This window comes from Ambystoma mexicanum, chromosome 4q, assembly GCF_040938575.1.
Source record: "Ambystoma mexicanum isolate Mex_15411 chromosome 4q, UKY_AmexF1_1, whole genome shotgun sequence".
Taxonomy (NCBI): Eukaryota; Metazoa; Chordata; class Amphibia; order Caudata; family Ambystomatidae; genus Ambystoma; species Ambystoma mexicanum.
In genome coordinates this window covers 231,277,345-231,297,950 of record NC_090928.1, presented here as the reverse complement: position 1 = coordinate 231,297,950, position 20,606 = coordinate 231,277,345, and the positions used below count along the sequence as shown (strand labels likewise).

General features: G+C 49.6%; 1 protein-coding gene across 1 annotated transcript in view; it reads left to right on the top strand.

Moving 5' to 3' along the window:
- The window catches only part of REV3L (REV3 like, DNA directed polymerase zeta catalytic subunit), a 1,615,620-nt gene that overhangs the window by 1,286,735 nt on the left and 308,279 nt on the right, over nt 1–20,606 (top strand). The window contains exon 20 of the mRNA XM_069607775.1: nt 19,953–20,071. Coding sequence (XP_069463876.1) covers nt 19,953–20,071 — 119 coding nt within the window. The remainder of the gene's footprint in view (nt 1–19,952; nt 20,072–20,606) is intronic.

The window sequence follows — 20,606 nt, the reverse complement described above, 5'->3', positions numbered from 1 at the left end:
CGCGAGTCCGCTGGCACCGGGAGCGCCGAACGGTCGGGCTCTACGGGCGCCAGGCAGGGCGCACCCTCCCCGGCACCATCAACCACGAGCCAACGCTCTGGGTCGGGTAAGAGGAAGGCCGAGCACCCGGCGAAGCTCCTGGAGAGGCCCCGGTCGAGCTCGGAGGGGGAGCGAGGCGGTGTCCCCCCCCCTCGAGGATAAGGCGGTGAGCGCACCTAAGGTGGTGAAGGCCTTAATCCATCCGGCCAAGCCCTCTATCGAAACTGTCGCGGCGGCCCTGGCTCAGCCTGTGCAGGCTACACCAGTGGTGGCGACCTCGGGGCTCAGAGTCTCCCTGCCACCTCGGAGGGAGTCCTCTTTTGTGCCCATCGATAGGACCCCCGTGAAATCCCCCGAGGGGAAGAGAAAGGGGGGGCAGGGCGTCGTCGTAGATTCGGCTTCAACCTCGGAGGAGGAACTGGTCGAGGTCTTAAGCCACGGCCTCGGCGTGGAAGAAGACCGGCCCGTCGGGATGGATCCCGACGCAGGTGACGACGACATCGTCGAGGGTACCGACGGGGCCCCTGATCGCCCGTCGGATTCCCCTCTGCCAGCACCGCAAGACAACTCGGCGGCCATTTTGTTGGCTATACAGTCCTTATGCTCAGAGATAAGGTAGAGACTACCGTTGCCGACGGAGGAACCTCTCCCGTCGGGGGACCCAGGACCGGGACCTTCTGGTGTTCCCCCTACTAAGAAAAGAAGGATCCACCCTCCACCTCCTTTTCAGCCGTCGCGCCCCGTCCAGCCCTCCTCCCCGTCCACCCGAGGGGATGATACGGGGACTGACACGGCAGCGACGGGTACGGACGACGAGGTATACGACGAGGATGTACCGTCGTCGCCTCCCACCAGGGCTTCTCCGCCCGACGAGATTGGATCGTTCCACTCCATGATCACCAGGGCATCCGAGCTTTTTCAACTCTGCCCTGAGGAGAAGAAGAAGGAAGGTTTCCTTTAACAGCGGCGCGAGGCCAAGAGGAAGACGGTCCTCTCAGTGCCTCTATTGGACGACATTTGGGATGAGGGCCTCACCCTCCTCAAGAACCCTTCCACGACGCCAGCTAGAAGAGACCGGTACGAGAAGAAGTACCGGGTCCCGGACACGGCCCCCCTGTGCCTCCGGGCGCAGCCTACCCCGGACTCCGTCGTCTCCGCAGCAGCCAGGAAGAAAGCGGGGGGGGGGTGCGGCCTCCACATCGACTTCCCCACCGGACGGTGAGGGAAAGAAATTGGACGCTATGGGACGCAGAGTCATCTCGTCGGCAGCGACGACGATTAAAGCGGCCAACGCCTTGGCTATCGTGGCCCGCTACGACAGGGAGCTCTGGTACAAACTGGCTCCCCTGCTGGACTTCCTGCCGGACGACAAGAGGACAGAGGCCCTGGAGATCCTGCAGGAAGGTGAGGTGGCTTCGGACCACGCCATTACCGTTGCGACGGACATCGCCGATACTGGGTTCCGCCAGTTGGGCAACGGCGTTTGCCTTAGGCGGCGTGGATGGCTCAAGGCTACGGACTTCCGTCAAGACGTTCAGACCAGAGTCCTGGACATGCCCTTCGATGGGAACAACCTGTTTGGGAAAACAGTGGACGATTCCCTTCAGGCCATTAAAGCGGACACTGAGACGGCCCGGGCCCTGGGAGTTCTGCAACAACGACGGACGCCCTTTCGGAGCAGCGGAGGCAAGGGCGCCTCCAAAGGTTCCGGCGGCGGTTTCTCCACCTACCGTCAAGCGGCCCGCTCGTCGTCTCAGGAGGCCTACAGAGGACGAGGCAAGTCTGGCGGACCCCGCCATCGTCGCCAAGGAGGTCAAGGCGGCAAAGCCTCGTCGAAGCAGGATTGAACCCGCCGTGGGGTCGGGCCCCCACCGAAGCACCCCGGTGGGAGGCCGGCTGGCGAGCTTCGTCAGCGTGTGGGAGTCCATCTCCACCGACCGTTGGGTGCTGGACGCCTTGGCCCGGGGCCACGCGCTCGAGTTCCAGAGAAGGTGCCCGCGCGTCCCCCCCGTGGCCAGGAAAGAACTTCACGTCCCTCAACTTCTCCTGGAGGTAAAAGCGATGCTCAGGAAGGGCGCCATCGAACTCGTCCCAAAGAGGCTTCGGGGCTCCGGAGTCTACTCGAGATACTTCCTCGTGAAGAAGACGACGGGGGGATGGCGCCCCATCCTGGACCTGCGGCGTCTGAACAAGTTCATCAAGGCGCAGAAGTTCCGGATGGTCACCCTCCAGCACGTCCTGGGTCAGCTGGAGGAAGGAGACTTCCTGTCGTCGTTGGATTTGGAGGATGCCTACTTCCATATCCCCATCCTAAAGGGGCACCGAAAATTCCTCAGGTTTGTGCTCCAAGGGCGTCATTACCAGTTCAAAGCCCTCCCCTTCGGACTACGGTCGGCACCCAGGGTATTCATCAAGTGCCTCGCACCGGTGGCGGCGCAGCTGCGCCGCGAGGGGGTCCACGTCTACCCCTACCTGGACGACTGGCTCATCCGAGCCAAGACGAAGGAGCTCGCCGTGGTTCACACGGCAAGGACCGTCCAACTTCTCACGGACCTGGGATTCTCCGTGAACTACGCCAAATCCCACCTGGTACCCGCGCAAGACGCTCTGTTTCTGGGAGCGAGGCTCAACACAGTGTCTCTTCTGGCCTCCCCGTCGGAGGAGAGGACCAGGACCATCCTGGGCAAGGTGCAGCGGATATTGGTGGCCGACGCGGCCAAGGTGAGGTCCATCAAGTCCCTCCTCGGAATGATGTCTTCCTGCATCTACCTCATTCCCATGTGCAGGCTCCGGATGCGCCCGTTGCAGGAGTTCCTGGACGCGCGTTGGATCCAAACGACGGGCAGCTTCGAGGAAAGGATCACACTCGACGAGAGTTTCCGACGAGCGATCCGGTGGTGGGGCACCCGCGCGCATCTGACGGCGGGCTTGGACTTCCAGACCCCAGCCCACCAGGAGACAGTGACCACGGATGCCTCCCTGGAAGGGTGGGGAGCGCACACCGAAAATCTGCACGCAAGAGGCCTTTGGCTCCCGACGGAGAAATCCCTACATATCAACGTCCTGGAGCTCCGTGCAGTGTTTTGGGCCCTCAGGTCCTTCCTTCCGTCCCTCAAGGGCAAGGTGGTGAGGATCTTCACCGACAACACCACCACCATGTTTTACATCAGGAAACAGGGCGGAACCAGGTCCCCAGCACTGTCCAAGGAGGCGCAGGACCTGTGGCATTGGGCCATCGCCCAAAGGATTTTTCTGGTGCCGTTTCATCTAGCAGGGATAAAAAACACCATCGCCGACTCACTCAGCAGGGAGCTGCGCTCGTGCCACGAGTGGGAGCTACGGCAGGATCTAGTGGATCGCCTCTTCCGACGGTGGGGCACACCCCAGATCGACCTGTTCGCGACGGCGACGAACTCCAAGTGCCGGAGGTTCGCCAGCAGGTTTCCCCAGGCGAGGAGCATGGGCGATGCTTTCTCGTTCCCCTGGGAGGGCCTGTTCCTCTACGCGTTCCCTCCCTTGCCACTGCTAATCCGGCTCGTCAACCAGCTCAAGAGGTCACGGTGCAGGATGATCCTTGTCGCACCTGCGTGGCCGAGGCAGATATGGTTCCCGGACCTTCTGGACTTGTCAACGTCCCCGCCAATCAAGCTGCCGGTGGACGCGGATCTACTCTCCAGAGAAGGAGGCGCCATCCTCCACCACGACCCGAAATCGCTGAACTTGCAGGCCTGGCTCCTGCAGCGCTAGAGTTTGGAGGATACGACATACCGGCCGACTGCAGAGAGGTTCTTGCAAAGGCCAGGGCGTCCTCGACTCTTAAATGCTACGGACACAAATGGAAGAGGTTCTCTGTCTGGTGCCACGCACAGAAGATTAACCCTCTACGGATTACGGCCCCCCAAGTACTGCCGTACCTGCTGACGCTGGCCAAAGCTGGACTGGCACACGCGTCCATCAAGATTCATCTTGCTGCGATCTCCCGATACACCAGAACCACGGGGCGGACGTCCTTGTGGTCTCATCGTATGGTGAAAGAGTTCATGAAGGGACTGTTCAGATCGTTCCCGCCGGTGAAGGCTGCGGCCCCGGCGTGGGAGCTCAACGTGGTGCTGACCAAGCTCATGGGACCTCCGTTCGAGCCTCTGCACTCGGCCCCGTTGAAGTTTCTGTCGTGGAAAACAGCGTTTCTTGTGGCCATCACCTCCGCACGACGGGTGGGAGAGATCCAGGCCCTTTCCTGCAAGGCCCCGTACTTGACTTTTCACAACACGAGGGTAGTGCTCAGGACGCACCCCTCCTTCATGCCCAAGGTACCGTCGGACTTCCATCTCAACGAACCCTTGGTGTTGCCTGTGTTCTTCCCGTCGCCTTCGTCGCCGGCTGAGAGGACTTTGCACTCGCTGGATGTGGCTAGAGCGCTGAAGTTCTACGTAGACCGCACGAAGTGTTTTCGGAAGACGTCACAACTCTTTGTGAACTTTGGACCTGTCAATCAGGGGAAGGCTCTCTGGAAGGCTTCCATTTCCAGATGGCTCTCCGGCTGTATCATGTACTGTCACCAGTTGGCAAACCGACCGCTGCCTGGCCGTCCGAGAGCCCACTCCACCAGAGCGATCGCAGCTACCACGGCGTTCCTATCTGGTGTGCCCCTGCTGGACATATGCAGGGCTGCTACGTGGAGGTCGACGCACACCTTCACGAAATTCTACTGCGTCGACCGGGATTCCAGGGAGGAGTCCAGAGTCGGCCAAGCAGTGCTGCGCAACCTGTTCGCCTGAGGTGAGCCTGGTGAGGAGGTAAGGTGCTTAATGTTGAGTTTGATGTAATGCTTAATGTTGAGCCTTTGCCACCTCCCGTGGTTGTGCATGTGTGTACTGCTATGTATTCTTTATTCATGAGCATGTGAATCCATGCCAGACCCCATGCTGGAGAAGGAACAAGTTACTTACCTGTAACTGTTGTTCTCCAGCATGGGTCTGGCATGGATTCACATGCGAACCCTCCCGCCTACCCCTCTGCGGCTCTTCACTTGGTCATACTGCCACTTCACGTGCTTCCAAATCTGAAGATGGCTGCCAGAGGCGGTGCTTAGGTAGAGGGCAGTCATTGGCTGTGGTCAGTATGACGCAGAGACCAGTGATTGGTTATTACTACGAAAGACAGATCAGAAACGAAACTGATACTGGTTTTTTCTTTACCGAGGATTCCCAGCCTGACGGGGAATATTCATGAGCATGTGAATCCATGCCAGACCCATGCTGGAGAACAACAGTTACAGGTAAGTAACTTGTTCCTTTTTTGTGTTCGCACCTGTGGAAAAGACAAAGGTGCCGCCGTCAAACCTCTGAGTGGAAGTCTGTGTCAACTACTTCCAATGTGGACTAATTGACTTGTAGTGGATAGATACTTGGTCCCGTGCACTATTCACCCGGGCTAAATTATTATAATTAGCAAATGTAAAGCATCCAGCTGCGGGAGTCTCGCAACCTGAGAATCCTCCACAAAAGATTCATCCTATAATGACAATGGTTTTCTGTATGTTGCAAAGCTATCACCACGCTTGGAACTAATAGTCCACATCGATAGTATTCTGTTTAGTAACAATTAAAGTCCACACATTGGAATCAAAATGTTGTTTTCTTTATATTCTTGTCGTGCAGAACAACATTGGTATAGCCGACGCGTGTTTCGACCTCTACGGTCGTTCTCAAGGCTATTTGTATCCATAAAAACCATATTAAACCATAAGCACATTGATGATCATTATCATTGTAAACAATATCAACATGGAAGTTACAATTAAAACAATGTGGAGTTGCATAATAATCACTGACATTGTCGTACTGTCTAATTGAGGAAAATGTAACAATGTAATTCAAAGGTGTATTCGCCAACCCCTTAAGGTTGATCTCTACACAGAGATATGTTAATATCAATGGTGCTGAAGGACTCACACAAGCTCACATAGCACTCGGGAATAAGGGTATAAGGTCATGTCAGGTGTTCTAATAGTCACTGGATGGTGGTATATGCAATTATATGTTGTTCGTGTAGTCTATCATTCTGATCTCAGGGGTTAAATGTAACACTCGTAATGAAACAAGCACGTCTCTCTTTTATGTAAACGTGCGCCATGTAATGGCTAACATCCTATGCCCCCATGCCATTGTCATAGCTAAACCAGCCTGCATCGTGCTGATGCGGCGTGTAAACAATCACCCTTCACAGAGTATCTACATTTTCATACTGGTCGGGACAGGTACAACTAGACGTACTGCATCCGCCCCTCTTAATCGGTAGTGTGGCATTGTGCCGCATGAGTACGTCTATATGTACGCGCCCTCTAAGGTGCTCAACAATGCTTAAAGCACTTACCAATTTCGGCAGCCTGTGTCCAAACCGAGTGATCACATCTACTCAGGAACATGTAAACGTGGCATGTTTAAAAGTTGCCATGGTAATCTCACTTGCGCATTACCCGGCATGTTTTACCGATCTCCATCTTGGTGTGGGACTAAAGCTAATTGTTGTCAAGACATAGGCATGACAACCAGTAAAGTCTGCCAGCCTAGGATCCCTAAGAGGTAGCTCCTAAGCCCATGTCAAATGTAGTACATAATGTAATATTGCTAACCCCTCTGGGTGCAGCACTGCCTTATCCAATGGACACAGTGTGTCAGCGAGGGTCTGGCGACGTCTGATTCTGACACGACCGTGAGTGCAAAATTGTATGTTAGGGGGCCCCGACTCCGATGTCGTGCGCCCCTCCGGTGCACCCACAGAGATGTCTTCATATGTTTCCAAGTGTATGTAGTCATCCTGGGTGTTTGGGTCCCAGTATCTCCGGTAGTGCCGTTCCAAGCATGTACACGGACAAAAGTAATTAATGTGTTGTACCTCCAAATGTCGTGTAACCAAGACAAGCATGTCTGAGCTGTTGTGTAGGTCTCAGGTTTTGTGTGTCGAATGAGATATGTATGGACACCTAGGTCCCTGATTAGAGTGTATCTCAATCAGAACGAAGTCCAACCTTGTTCAATGGTATACAAAGCAGTAGTATGTAAAACAGTGGTGGAACTCATGAATAAAATACAATGAAACATGCACAGTACAGGAGCAACAGTCAACTGTTGTTTGTAAGGCATCAACTGAACGTTAATTTGCAGGTTAGAGGCCCGCTCACAATCTCTTCCTTATTCAACTAAACTCAAAGTCAAGCATAGCACATGAGGTCGAATTCGACTGTTGCTCCTGTACGGCTGCTGCACAACTCCGCATAATGACATAAAGAATCACGTTCGGATTATAACTCATCCTTAGGAAGGTAATTTGCACTAGCAATCGGTAACATTTTCGAAAAGGCGATCATACTCTTTTGGAACCAACAGACAATGCTACTGTGTCCTCAACATTCATAAGTGCTATAATAATAACAAGCCACACTTTATTTCAGGTGGGATTCAACCCGTAATATTTTTTATCCTAAACCACATGAGGATGGCAACTATACACATCTGTGGTAATACATGAAACAATTCATCCTCTCTTTTTTTTAAACGCAATAGTTTGAATATGGGTATGGCTCCTTACAAGAGGTAACATTTGACTTCAGAAGATAAAGGAGGTTCATTGAGGTACCTCATGGAAACTCAATAAGGTTAACCATCTAGTTACACGTAACTCCAGGGACAATATCTCTCCTTTAGAAAACAAAAGTTGCATATTTCTAGAAATCGTAAGAATATGGATTTACGGGTATCAGAAGACTTGAATATGATATTTAATATGTGAAGACTATCAAACCATGATCCAATGTTTGCTCTTATACTTTGTATTTATTTTGCTTCTCTTTTTTTTGTTTTTCTCTCAATTTTTTCCTGACCCTAAACACTCCTCCCCTTCACCGCTCCTTTTTCTCTGTCTACCTGGATGATGCAATAAGATGCAACTTTATTATTTGTGTTAAAAATTCAGCCCTGATTTCAGAAAGGCACTAGGCGTGTAATCAAAGGGCATCTCTAATGAGAGTATCAACCCATGTTTCTGTCAAAATAAATTGTTCATTACCAATAGCTCTAAGTGTGGCGCAGATGATTGTTGAGGACAACATTGAGTGCTTTCATACATGTGTTTTGATCTGTGCTGTTTCGACAGCCAGAGTACCTCCCGCAGGTTGTGTTTTGTCACTGCCCTGTCCATCCCGACCCACTGTTTCTCCTCTCCATCATGGAGCCATTCCCTGATCACCCTTAGCTGGGTAGCTTCATAGTTCTGTCGGAAGGCTAGCCCCCCCTCCCTCCTAGGGCCATAAGTAGGTGCCTGTTGACCCTTGCCCTTTTACCTTCCCACATAAACTCATTTGTTATGGATCGTAGCTCCCTGAAACATCTTGCCGGAACTGCCTGCGGGATTGCCTGAAATAAATATAGCATGCGTGGAAGCGTGATCATCTTTACTGCAGCCAATCTCCCCATCCACGAAATCCGAAAGTTCTGCCATTTGTGAAGGTCCTTCCTTACTCCTTTTAGTAGGGGAGGGTTATTATCTGTGTACCACCCTGAGTGTCGAGGTGATCTGCACTGCCAGGTATCTGACTCCCCCCCTAGGCGCCACACAAACGGTGTCGCTGCTTTTAGTCTGTTGCGGTCTTCCTCCCCTAGGGTGATGTTCATCAGCTCAGATTTGCCGATGTTTATAGGCAAGCCTGATACCGCCCCAAATTCTTCCAGTCCCTACTTGCCCTGATGGATTCTAGGGGTTTGGTCAGGGTGAACAGCATATTGTCAGCGAATGCGGCCACTTTATGCTGTTTTCCTCCAAAAGGGATGCCTTGGATGTCGTCTGATTCCGTATTGCCTGCAGAAGTGGTTCTAGATAGATTGCGTATAGCAGCGGGGAGAGAGGACAACCTTCTTTCATTCCCCTGCCCAGTCTGAATGGGCGTGACATTGTTCCGTTCACTGTCACCCTTGTCAGTGGTTCCCGGTAATTGGCCTGCACCATTTTTAGGAAGTACCCACCCATGCCCATCTTCCCCATAACCTGAATCAGAAAGGACCACTACATGCGTCAAATGCTTTTTCAGCGTCGAGTGACCGGAGAACCACAGGGGTGTTTTGTTTTGGGTGCTTTTTCCAATAGGTGTGCGACCCTCTGTATATTATCTGCCGTTTGCCTATCTCTTATAAAGCCTGCCTGGTCCTGGTGGATCAGTTCTGGAAGTGGCCCCTCCAGTCTGTTTGCCAGGACTTTAGTATACATTTTCGCATCTACATTGATTAGTGCAATTGGCCTGTAGGATGTGCGTTCCATAGGGTCCTTATTAGGTTTCAGGATTGGAGTCATTTTGGCCTCTTCCATGGAGGGAGCTATGCGGCCTGTATCTCTGAAGGGGTTGTAAAGTTGTGTTAGGTGCGGTGCTAGAGTTGTTGTGAAGGTTTTATAAAATGCTGCTGTGTAGCCATCTGGGCCCGGGGCCTTACCTGTGGGCAAACCCACGATGACCCTCCTCACCTCTTCCTCCGTAATCTCTTGGTCTAAGGCGTGTTGGGTTTCCCTACTTATTTTGTGTATATTGACCCTCTCTAGGAAATCCTCCTGCCAGTGGGGCTGGGGCTTCTGCGATGTGTACAGTGTCTCGTAGAATTTTGCTAGGCTTTCTTGCATATTTTCAATGCATGTGATGCGCTCCCCTGCTTCTGTCTTTAGTGCCAGGATCATGGTTTTAGCCCCCGCTCCCTGCAGAAGGTGCACCAAAAGGACGTCCGCCTTGTCCGCTTTCGTGTTGATTTCTTTGCCTGACGAAGAGTAGTGCCACTTCCGACTTCTTTGTTCGTAGGATCCCCAGTTGACCTATCGCCCGTATATATTCTCTCATAGAGAAATCTGTTGGGTGTCTCCTCTGCCTTCTTACTTGCCGCTTCTACCTCTGCCTCTAGTTGTGTCTCCAGTACTCCCAGTTGCCTCTCTCTCTGTGCTTTGGCCACTATGAGCTCTCCCCTCATTGTGGCTTTAAATGCGTCCCATCTGGTATCGTCCCTTTTGTCCCCCCTTTTATAGGTCTCAAAGAATTCCCTCATTTTCCCCTCCATTTCCCCTCTATTTACTGGGTCCCTGAGTATTTCCATCCCCACACCTCCTTTATTTTATCTCCAATTGCAGAGTGATGATTTTATGGTCCACTATTCCGATGGGGCCCACTTTTACTTCCTTGACCCTTCCCAGGAGAGCTGCTGTTACCCATATGTAATCTATTCTTGATTGCGTACCATGCACATTCGAGAGAAAGGGTTGCCTTCCTCGTCCCCCTCATTTCCCGCCACACTTCCCTTAGACCCATCCGGGCCTTTCTGTCCCGTAGTTCCACTGTGGCTACCCCTCCCCCTCCTGTACCTTTTCCCTCCATCCTATCCCGTTCTCTAGCCAAAGCTATATTAAAGTCCCCCATCAGAACCACTTGGCCCCTCACGCTTTCTTCCAGTATTCCCAAAAATCGCCTCAGGAATGTTTCTTGGCCAGAGTTGGGTGCGTAGGTGACCGCTATTGTGTATGCGTGTTCCTGATATGTTCCTTTCACTATTATGTATATACCTTCCTTATCTCAGAGGGCTTCCGCTACTCTAAAGTCCACTGTGTTTCGGATAGCCAATGGTCCCCCCTCCTGTCTTAGACCTCCCTGACGCTTGAAAAATGTGGTCAACTCCGCGCAATCTTAGTCGTGCCTGGTCTTTGAGTAAGAGGTGTGTTTCTTGTAGTCCCAGGATGTCTGGTCCTTCCTTCTTGTGAACCTCTAACTTTTTCCTTTTCAGAGGAGGTAAGTCCCCTAACATTTTGAGTCACCCACTTGAAAGGTGTGTTTTTGCATGATGCTTTTATCTGTTGTGTGATTATGGAGAGTCTGCCTCCCTTCTCCCCCCCTGCCCCCTTTTCCATGTGGTCCCCCCTAGTTCCCTCTCCATTTTCCCCTTTTTTTTGCCTTGTTGTCCCCTCCACTCTTGTCTGCCCCTCTTCCTTGTCTTGCCCCCCCTCCCCATTCCCCCCCTGGCCTCTGTCAGGAGACTCCCCTCTGTCCTCCCCCCCAGGCCTCTTCGCCCTTGCTAACTTCTTGATGTTTACTGCCTTCATCCCCTTGCCCCTGTGATCTCCTTTATGTCCACCACCCCTTTGATAATTCACCTATTCAGCATTTCTCTCCGTTGGCTGCCACTTTCTCTTCTGCACTTGCCTCCTTGCCTCTCCCCTTCCCAGGGAGGTTGTGGGGGAGGGGGGGGGGGTGTAGCGTGGCCCTCCTCTTCCATCCCTCTCTGGCTGTAGTCCACTCCCATGGTCTGGGTCTCGGTCTGGTCTCTGCCTCGGGTGATCTCACCGGTCTCTGCCTTCACCCCCTTGCCCCTGTGATCTCCTTTATGTCCACCACCCCCTTGATAATTCACCTATTCAGCGTTTCTCTCTGTTGGCTGCCACTTTCTCTTCTGCACTTGCCTCTCCCCTTCCCAGGGAGGTTGGGTGGGAGGGGGGGGGGGTGTAGCGTGGCCCTCCTCTTCCATCCCTCTCTGGCTGTAGTCCACTCCCATGGTCTGGGTCTCGGTCTGGTCTCTGCCTCGGGTGATCTCACCGGTCTCTGTTCGATGCTCCTGCTCCAGGTCTAGATGCATGATGTCCGCCCCTTCTTGCAGGATAGTTATTCTTTTCTGCGATCCTGCCCATTCAAAGAGGAGCCCGAAGGGGAAGGTCCACTTGTATCTGATCCCTCGTTCCTTGAGTATTGTGAGGATCTGGCCCATTTGTTGATGCTTCAGTAGCCTGCTGTTGGCTAGATCCTGGTATAGCTCAATTGTTTGACCTTTATATTTTACCGGCTCTTGTTGTCTAGCCGCCTTTAAGACTGCTTCCTGTTGGCCATATCTTGTGAATGCTGCGAGTACGTCCCTTGGTCTGGCTTTTGGGGTCCTGTTGAGGTGTCCCACTCTATGGACTTTGTCCAGTTTCACAGTATCTGGGGTCGCGTCTATTAGTAGCTCGGCAAGGATGTCCTGTAGAGCCCCTTTCAGCTCTGTCTGCCACTGTCTCCGATAGCAGTTTCAGTCTAATGTTGACTCTCCTGGATCTATTTTCCATATCCTCCATCCTAGGTTCCAGGTTCCGCGTTGCTGTGGACAGTCTTTCAATTGCCTCATTATTTGCCATTGCTTCTGTCAACCTCCTTTAGGCTCTTTTCCAGAAGGATCCGTCCTCTCTCCGAGCTGCTCCACTTCCTGTTTCATTTCAGCAATGGGCAGGTTAATATCTGATCTTATCATCTGGATTTGGTCCTGGAAAGTCCTAGCCAAATAAGTCTTTTGGGAGAGCATTTCTCTGGAGATCCTGGCGTGACATTGGGTCGGTTGGGTCCGCATCGTCTGGGGTGTTGCAAACTGCCATCTCTTCGCGAGTGTTCTTTTGCGCTTCGTTGGCTTCTCTGGGCTGCCACATTGTTGTAAGTGTTTCCGGGGTTGTCCCCCTGTGATGGCCCTCTGCTTTTGTTTTTGGTTGCCATGGCTGGGCATCCTTGGTGGGGTATGTGTTGCTGCTCTACCCTGTTTTCCCGTGCTTGGCTCCTGTCCCCTTTGTTCTGGTGAGGCTCCCCTTCGGGGGCTGGGCCCTGCTGCTACTTGCTTCTATTGGGACGTGCTTGGTCCTTATGGCAGTGGCTCCTAGGTCCCTTTGCTCTAGTGGCGGGGATTCTTCTTGGCTTGTGCCTTAGTTCTTCCTCTTGGTTCGTGTGTGGGACAGATAGTTTTCCTGCCTTCCCGGTACTCCCCTCTCTCACCGGCTGGCCTTCCCCTCCTCGGCCCTCCGTCCTGGTCCTTGCTATGTTTATTTGTCTTGGGTGGGGGTGGGCCTGCTTCTTTCTAGGGGGTCCGTGCCCCCCCCAGCGCTGATCCTTCTCCCTTGGCCTGCTGTGTTATTTTCCCCCACTCTTGGTTTCTTGTTGCCCCTGTGCATGTTGGGGAGAGCGGACTTGCGCTCTCCCCTCAGTGTCTTCGCTCGCCTCGGCGACCAGGCATCCTCCTCTGCCTCTGTCTGTGTTGTGATCCCCTCTGCCCAAATTCGGGGGTTCTGACCCTGGGAGGTTCGGAGGGGTTATGGGGTTATTCCCGTGTCTTTGCTAGTGTCTGTAGTGGGACTTCCTGAGTCCCCAGAGGGGGGTGCTGCTCTTCTTCTGTGCCCCCATTTATTTTGCTCTGTTTTGTTGGGGGAGGGGGACTCAGCTTTTGTATTACCCTCCGGCGGTTCCTACCTCCCTTGCGTAGTCCCCTAGTCAGTCTTCCCCCAGCAGGCTCTCTCACCTCTTGTACTACGTCCCCGCTCTTACCTGGCCTCCGATGCTGTCCTTTCCTGCGTGGGTTTCTCGCCTCCTCGCCAGTGGCCCTGTCTCCGCTTGGCCACGAATGCCTGTCTCCCTCGCTAAGCTCTCTTCTCTTTTACTGTGGTGGGGTACTTTCTAGGCCAGCATACTCCTGCGGTCTTTGCCTCTTGTCTTACGGGAGCCTCCCACGAGTGTCCGGGTTGTCCAGGGCTCAGAGTTTGATGCTTTGCCTCACCGCTGGTCGCCCTGTCTTCGAGGCTGCTATCTCTCACGTTGGGTCGCTCCTCTCGCTGTGCTGGGTGGCCGGTGGTCCGCTTCACCACTCCAATCTGGTCACCTTGATTCCGTGATCACGTTGGGACACTGCCTCTTGGTTTATCGGTAGGGCTGCCTATTGTCTCCTGCGGCTCCTCCGCTCTCTCTACACGGCTCCACGGCCCGTGTCATGGCTCTCCGCTGTCTCGAGTCTGCTTTGCTTCTTCCCTCACCGCCTCTGGTGGGTGCTCTCCGCACTCTCCGTTTGCTCTGCTGCTTCACGAGAGGTGTTTCACTCCAAGCTTGATACTTTTCCTTGCCCCAAGCCGCTCCGTCTTCTGGGCCTCTGTCTCTGAGCCGTTTCTCCCGCTGAGCAGGATAGCAGGTGGGGCGCTTCCTGTCTCTGGACCTGTTACTTTGGTACCGTGTCCACTTTGGGGTGCCGTTGCTTCTTTCTTCATCAAGCCACTTCCTTTCCCCCTCGGCTCCGCCATTCTCCTTTGCCGGGCCCGCAGTTTGCAATGTGGCTTCCCGGGTCTCGGGCCGGCTTCACTCCCTCTCTCGCTGCCCCTGGTGGGTGCTCTGTTATCTTGCTGTACCGTGGATGTCTGCTAAGGTTTCTCCTTCTGCGCAACGCCTGTGTAGCTTTCACGGGGTGGTGGATCCGCATATTACTGCTGATGGACTCGGGAGCGCCGTCGACACATCTATCTCGTGTTGGCGGCCATCTTAAAGTCCCTACAACTACTTTTTAATAAATGATTGCACAACTGAGATTTCTTTTTACACACTGGTTTGATCTTGCAAAACAAAGCTGTTTATTATACATGCAAAATGAGACATTTGACTAGCAATGTATGTTTTTAGTACAAAGAAATATATTATGTTTTAGTAGATGCACGATTGAGAATGGACAGAAGGGTTAAATCATTCCATTCTAAGTTGTCAAACGGCATACAAAAAAAGTGAAGGAGGAACAACCATTTTGTACAGGAAAGAGGACTCTTTAGCCTATATTGGTGCATGGAACTAAATTTGAGTTTATTTGAATATCCTGCTCTTATAGATGGATTGTAAAATACTGTAGTATTTAATTTTAATTGTATGCAAAACAATCCTGTAGTATGATTTATATTAATCAAATGCCAAGTACAGTACCTTAATGGGCATAAAATGTTTCATATTTTAATACAGAATATTGTGAGGAACCAGAAGACATCCTCACTTCTTTCTCCCCATTATCCTCTGCTCAGATGGGCAGGGAAGGTCCATCGCGCTCATCACCTGTGTTGGGGAGACTTGGGGAATGGTAGGGGTTCGTCCTTGGGCGAGACACGGTATCCCCCATTTCCATTCTATGATGAACCTTCAGTCCCAGCCGCATTTATGGGGTATTGCGACCCTTTTCCCTCTCGCATGGATAATACTAGAAGACATCAATATAGGAATACTAGTAAGAGGGCAAAGAAGAAGAGGTTTACAGACGAGACATTGTATCCCCCTTTTCTGGTGAGAACCAAACATACGCTCCCCCTGCCTTTATAGGCGGTGGTAAACCATCTCCCCTTGTGTTCCCTCATTCAGACCAGTATAGTAGCCATAGCATTTCGGTGCTGGACTGCCCATGTGGGCGGGACAAAGACTGATATGCAAATGGATATTTCCCATCTGTGAAAGGTACAGTGAGCAAAAAGCGTGTGCTGCAAACTCTCATCTCAGAACAGGTTATCATGCCATGTTCTTTCTGGAGAGGAGCGCCTGCTACCTTCTTTGAAATGTTTGCAAGGAACTTGGGGTTGGTCACCCTGAGTTACCTGGGGGCAACCAGACGTGAACTCCCTGCTCACTGTGCTCAGAGACACAGCTTCACCTCACTGATGAGGCCCAACAAGGCTGAAACACGTGTATGGGTTTGCTTTTGGTACTCTTGTTCAGAGAGGAATTGTCATAGCATTCCGGTGCTGGACTGCCCATGTGGGCGGGACAAAGACTGATATGCAAATGGATATTTCCCATCTGTGAAAAGTACAGTGAGCAAAAAGCGTGTGCTGCAAACTCTCATCTCAGAACAGGTTATCATGCGATGTTCTTTCTGGAGAGGAGCGCCTGCTACCTTCTTTGAAACATTATAGTACTGGGACGAGGAAGAGGCGACTAAGAATAGTGCACACTAACAAGTCATTTCAACACTCTGGTACTGATACGAGGAAGAGGCCTAAGACGTGTTGAGAGTCAGGCATCGCCCAATAACTATGGTCAGGCAATTGGGACCAGGTGTTCACACCTGCGACTTGTTGAATGGCTGCCAGTGTATAAAAAGTCAGAAGCAGCAGCAAAGAAACTAGCTGGGCCGGGAAGCGCGGCCATCCGAGGTGGAGCAGGTAGAATATGGGCCGGTGAAAAGAACGCTGACAGTAGAGAAGCCAGGGAGGGCCGGGGACATTGCGAGCGGCAAGAGGGTCTAGATATATGCAGCGCCCATTGCCTGGTGTTCTCCGTTGGGAGTGGGGAACACAGACGCCGCCGGCTGCTCCAGAAAGAGCTGGAGAGAGCGAGCACTGCTCCTCTGGAGTGAGAGAGGAGCGAGCGAGAACCTAGGAGCAAAGCCAGAGCACCCAGAGGAGCAGCCGCACACCGGTGAGTGACAGGGAAGGTGCACAGACGCCGGGGCACTCTAGGGGCATGGTATGGGTAACAGCGAATGCTGGTCAAGCAAGAACACAGGATAAAGGGGTCTGGAAACCATAGAGTGAACTATTGAATACCAAACACCTTGCCAAGCACGGAATGAGGTTTTGAATACTGATAAATCGGTTGGGAACCAGAATATGAACTACTGAGTACAGAACAAGTTGACAAGCATGTAATCAATTTTGAATGCAGCACTGAAGAAGAAATCGCATGAATGAAGCAGAAAGTGATGAACAATCGCAAGCAAAATTAATTTAAAGATGGAGCATTTGCAAACAAAGTTAAGAGTGAGAAACAAAGCACTATTGGATAGTGTGAAAGCAAGATGGTAACGAGGAGAAATACCATGAAGGAAAGCATATGAGAGTCGCATGTTGATAAAGGCAAGAAGCTGTTAAAGTGAATCAGAAGAATAGAAGCCTGTGTTGTCAAGGAAGTCCTATGAGAGCGAAGGAACTGTTGTAAAGTGCCAAGGGTGATCGATAGTGTGACCTGTGATGGGTGGACCATGTGGCCTGACAACTGCACCTAGACTGAGGAACCTGTCCTTGGAGTAAATAAAGAGAAATCAAGAGAATGATGCTGGTCGACCTAAAGTTATTCAAGTGATCGAAAGGAAAGGCAAACTTTATAAATTGATCGGACTGAGAATTTTAAACCTGAAGAGCTGTCTACTTGGGGGAAGGCCCCTCAACCCCGGAGAAAATTTTGTGGAACTTTGTTGAACTTGGGGAAGGGAACCCCAGATCAATTAGTGGAACTGTGTTGAACTTGGGGAAGGTAACCCTGAGGTTATTTTGTTGGAACTGTCTTGAACTTGGGGAAAGGAACCCAGAGCTAACTTGGATCTGGAAAAAGCTCTGCATTTTAATTTGAACACTGTTTCTTTGGTTGCTGACATTCCTACACATTGTTTAGCTTTAGTTGTGAAGGCAAGTATAGGTTTTGGACAGAGACAGACTTTGAGGTTGAACTTACTAACTCAGACTAGCCTTAGTTTATTTAGGTAGAGAAATCCTACATTTAGTTTAGGGCAAGTCAGGCCTTACACCATCCTGAGATTTGAGTTAATAAAGACCTTTAATTTAAACTTTGAATCTGTTGTCTGTGTCTTGCTTCATGATGCCATCATAATATATCAGTCCAAGTCCATTTAAAATAGTATAAAAGTGAAAGTGGACTGGTTACCCCACCCTGCATCCACTCGATTGGTTAGGCCAACACTAATTATACTATGTGAATTTATAATTTTCCACTGTAACAACAAGCACATTCATTGCTAAAGAAATTGTATTAATTTCTTAAAACATACAGGTAAAAAATATTATTTTGGTTGTAAAATTAAGAAGGTACTGTTTAGCTTATCACCCAAAACAAGTTTTCTAGGTGGGGTTAGTACGTGACTTGAATTCTTGTATAACATATATAATAGATTTTTGAATTCATCATACAGAACAAAAACACTTAAGCCTTATTCTTCAAAGACACTTCATGTTTTCAGATAGTGGCATTAGGAGACAGTCATACACCAATCATAAAGCCAATTTTTTTAAGTGGAGACCCCAAAATTCTGGCCTCCAGGTATGTAAGGTGCTTGAGTCAGGCCTCAAAGATGGTCTACATATGTTTCAGCCTCAGTGTCTATTAGGCGTTCTCTCACGCATTTTGCCTATACTTTATTGGGCCTTCTTCAGGACAGAAGTATTTCTTTTGTGTCACGACTCAATCACGGGACCCCATTAGATTTCTCTGTGTCTTTACACTGATTTTCAATGTGTTTAGATTCTGGCTAACGTGTCAAGACTAAGTGCTTCTTTCTTGACTCTGCAGATATCTTCTTACTGTTATCTGGTCTTGCAGGTTGTATTTTAGATTAATTACATTTGTGGTGTTCACAAAGGATCTCTCTACGTATGGCACAGTTCTGAGTGAGATTACGATCGTTGCACCAGTTTTTCTTTGTCCAGTCAGCAGTTTCTTTGCTAGTGTGTCACTTTAGCAGCTATCCCCTAGAATGCTGACTTGCTATTTCTGAACATGTTGCAATACAGGCCTGGATCAAACGTCAGTCTTGAAGACCATTTAAAAGTAGTACTGATTGCTAACTGTCTGGTGTTTATGCTAAATGAAGACTATATGACCAGTCTCAGGGGGACTTGGCGGAAACACCCTGTAAACCATTTAGGATTGATTTATCTGGGCCCTAGAAATGAGGCCTAAGAAAAATCTTCCTAACACTGCGAACTGAGATTCGCCACATAATGTATATCATTTTGGTAGCATAAAATGTATTCTGCAAGAACGGCTTTAACATAATGCACCTAATATACACATAGACCAATGATTATTTCTTTTCAGGTATTTTATTAAATAGTTGCCCCCATGTCAACACGTGTTTCGACCTCCTATGGTCCTCATCAAGACTGGGCTCGATATTCAGAACTTCAAATATAGTTGCACATTGTTCACCTATGTATTTTCTAAAGGATGTATTCATTTAGAGACCATGTTCTTCCTGGTTCTCTTTAGTCCTTCCAGCATTCCGTGTGCATTTATTGCAAAATGGGCAACTATATTTGAAGCTGGGAATATCGAGCCCTGTCTTGATGAGGGCCACAGGAGGTCAAAACACGTGTTGACATGGGGCAACCAGGTAATAAAATACCTCATAACAAATGATCATTGGTCCTAAATGTATGATCGCTAAGGACAGGCGCATGACAAAGGGGTGACTGACCTGTATGCTATTTTGAATCGGGTCTGAGGATCCCATCAAGCGACGGTGGCAAAGCCTTATTTAATCACACACAGGAATCTACAAATAAGTGACAAGCGCTGTGAGTTGTAATCTCCTCAAGTGTCTTATTCAATATACAAATGTTTGCTCAATAGGGTTGTGGGGTATTAAGCGATATCCTTCCTGTGACAGGATTATAATCCCATCAATTCCTTTATTCCATTACCTGTGTCGCATGCAGAGTGTCAAAGGAGTATTCCCCAAACTCCAGAAAAACCGCAAACACACTAGACACTTTGTAAGTTGCGCCACATATACATTTGATGTTATTGGTTATGCCCATTGGTTAACACGTGTTTCGGCTCTGAGGCCTTTATCGAAACCGGACATGCCGAAAGTATTCAAGAAATGCTTCATGCAAGAAAGTGAATTAGGTTTCCCTGTCTATCTGTCCTGGGTAAATCCTCGATCCTCAAAATCAGCTGGGGCTCCCATCCCCTTGCGGCGGGATCCCACATAGTACAACCAACACACATTTCAAATTATAATATAATGTTGCCATACAGATAAGGATAGCTGAGCGAGTTTAGTAACTCCTTCAGACATTTCTATGTAGTCCGAAGTGACATGTGAATTTCATTGGGTCTACTCGGTGTGTCATCCTTAAAGATGCTTTAAAATGGGTACAGTTGAGATGGGTAATAGGAGCGCATGTTAACATCTAAGAGTCAATGTAATGTTTTCTAGGTACACAGTAGATATTCTATATATAGTATTAATATTGTTTGTATGTGGCATTTTGATGTTGTAGGCATTCTTTCCACACGAGGGTTCCCCTCTAACAAAACTGTCATTGTTTTTTAAATCTTTTTTGTATTACAGATGATAACAAGGAGAACAGATTTGCTCCAGAAAAGGATGAATATGGCGCAGATACTATGAGTGAAATAAATGTGGTTGGGCGGATTGTCCTAAATGTTTGGCGCATGATGAAAACGGAGGTGATGAAATTCCCTTTAATACATTTTCCAAACAGCTGTGAAATATGTCTTGTTCATTGACTGTTATATGGAATAAACCTTTATTAATATGAGCAATATACAAACATAATTGTTAACTAAAAAATATCTGAACTCCCAAGTGCTCATTTTTGCTTTTTCTTGACATTTTTTAAATGAGTACTTGAAATTGTGAGTCATATTTACATTATTTCCTTTCATTATTCATCTTTTATTGAGTCTTTAGTATGAAACGCAAGAGGCAGTGGGGAAAGTCCTATACATTAAAACATTGACTGCTTATCTCCACTCTTTATATATGCAAAACTGAATGCGCTCCTACCCTTTCATACCATCCTGCTTCTCTAAAGACCTATATGCTTAATCTAAAAACATTTATTTGATTTTGTAAATCTTTATTTTGAAAGAGTTCAGGTAAATATGCTATTTGGAAGAAAACATGCTGTCCTATGAATAACTGCAATTTGCAATACCTAACAAATGGAAATCGGTAGGGGCGGGGGGGACTGTATTTGAA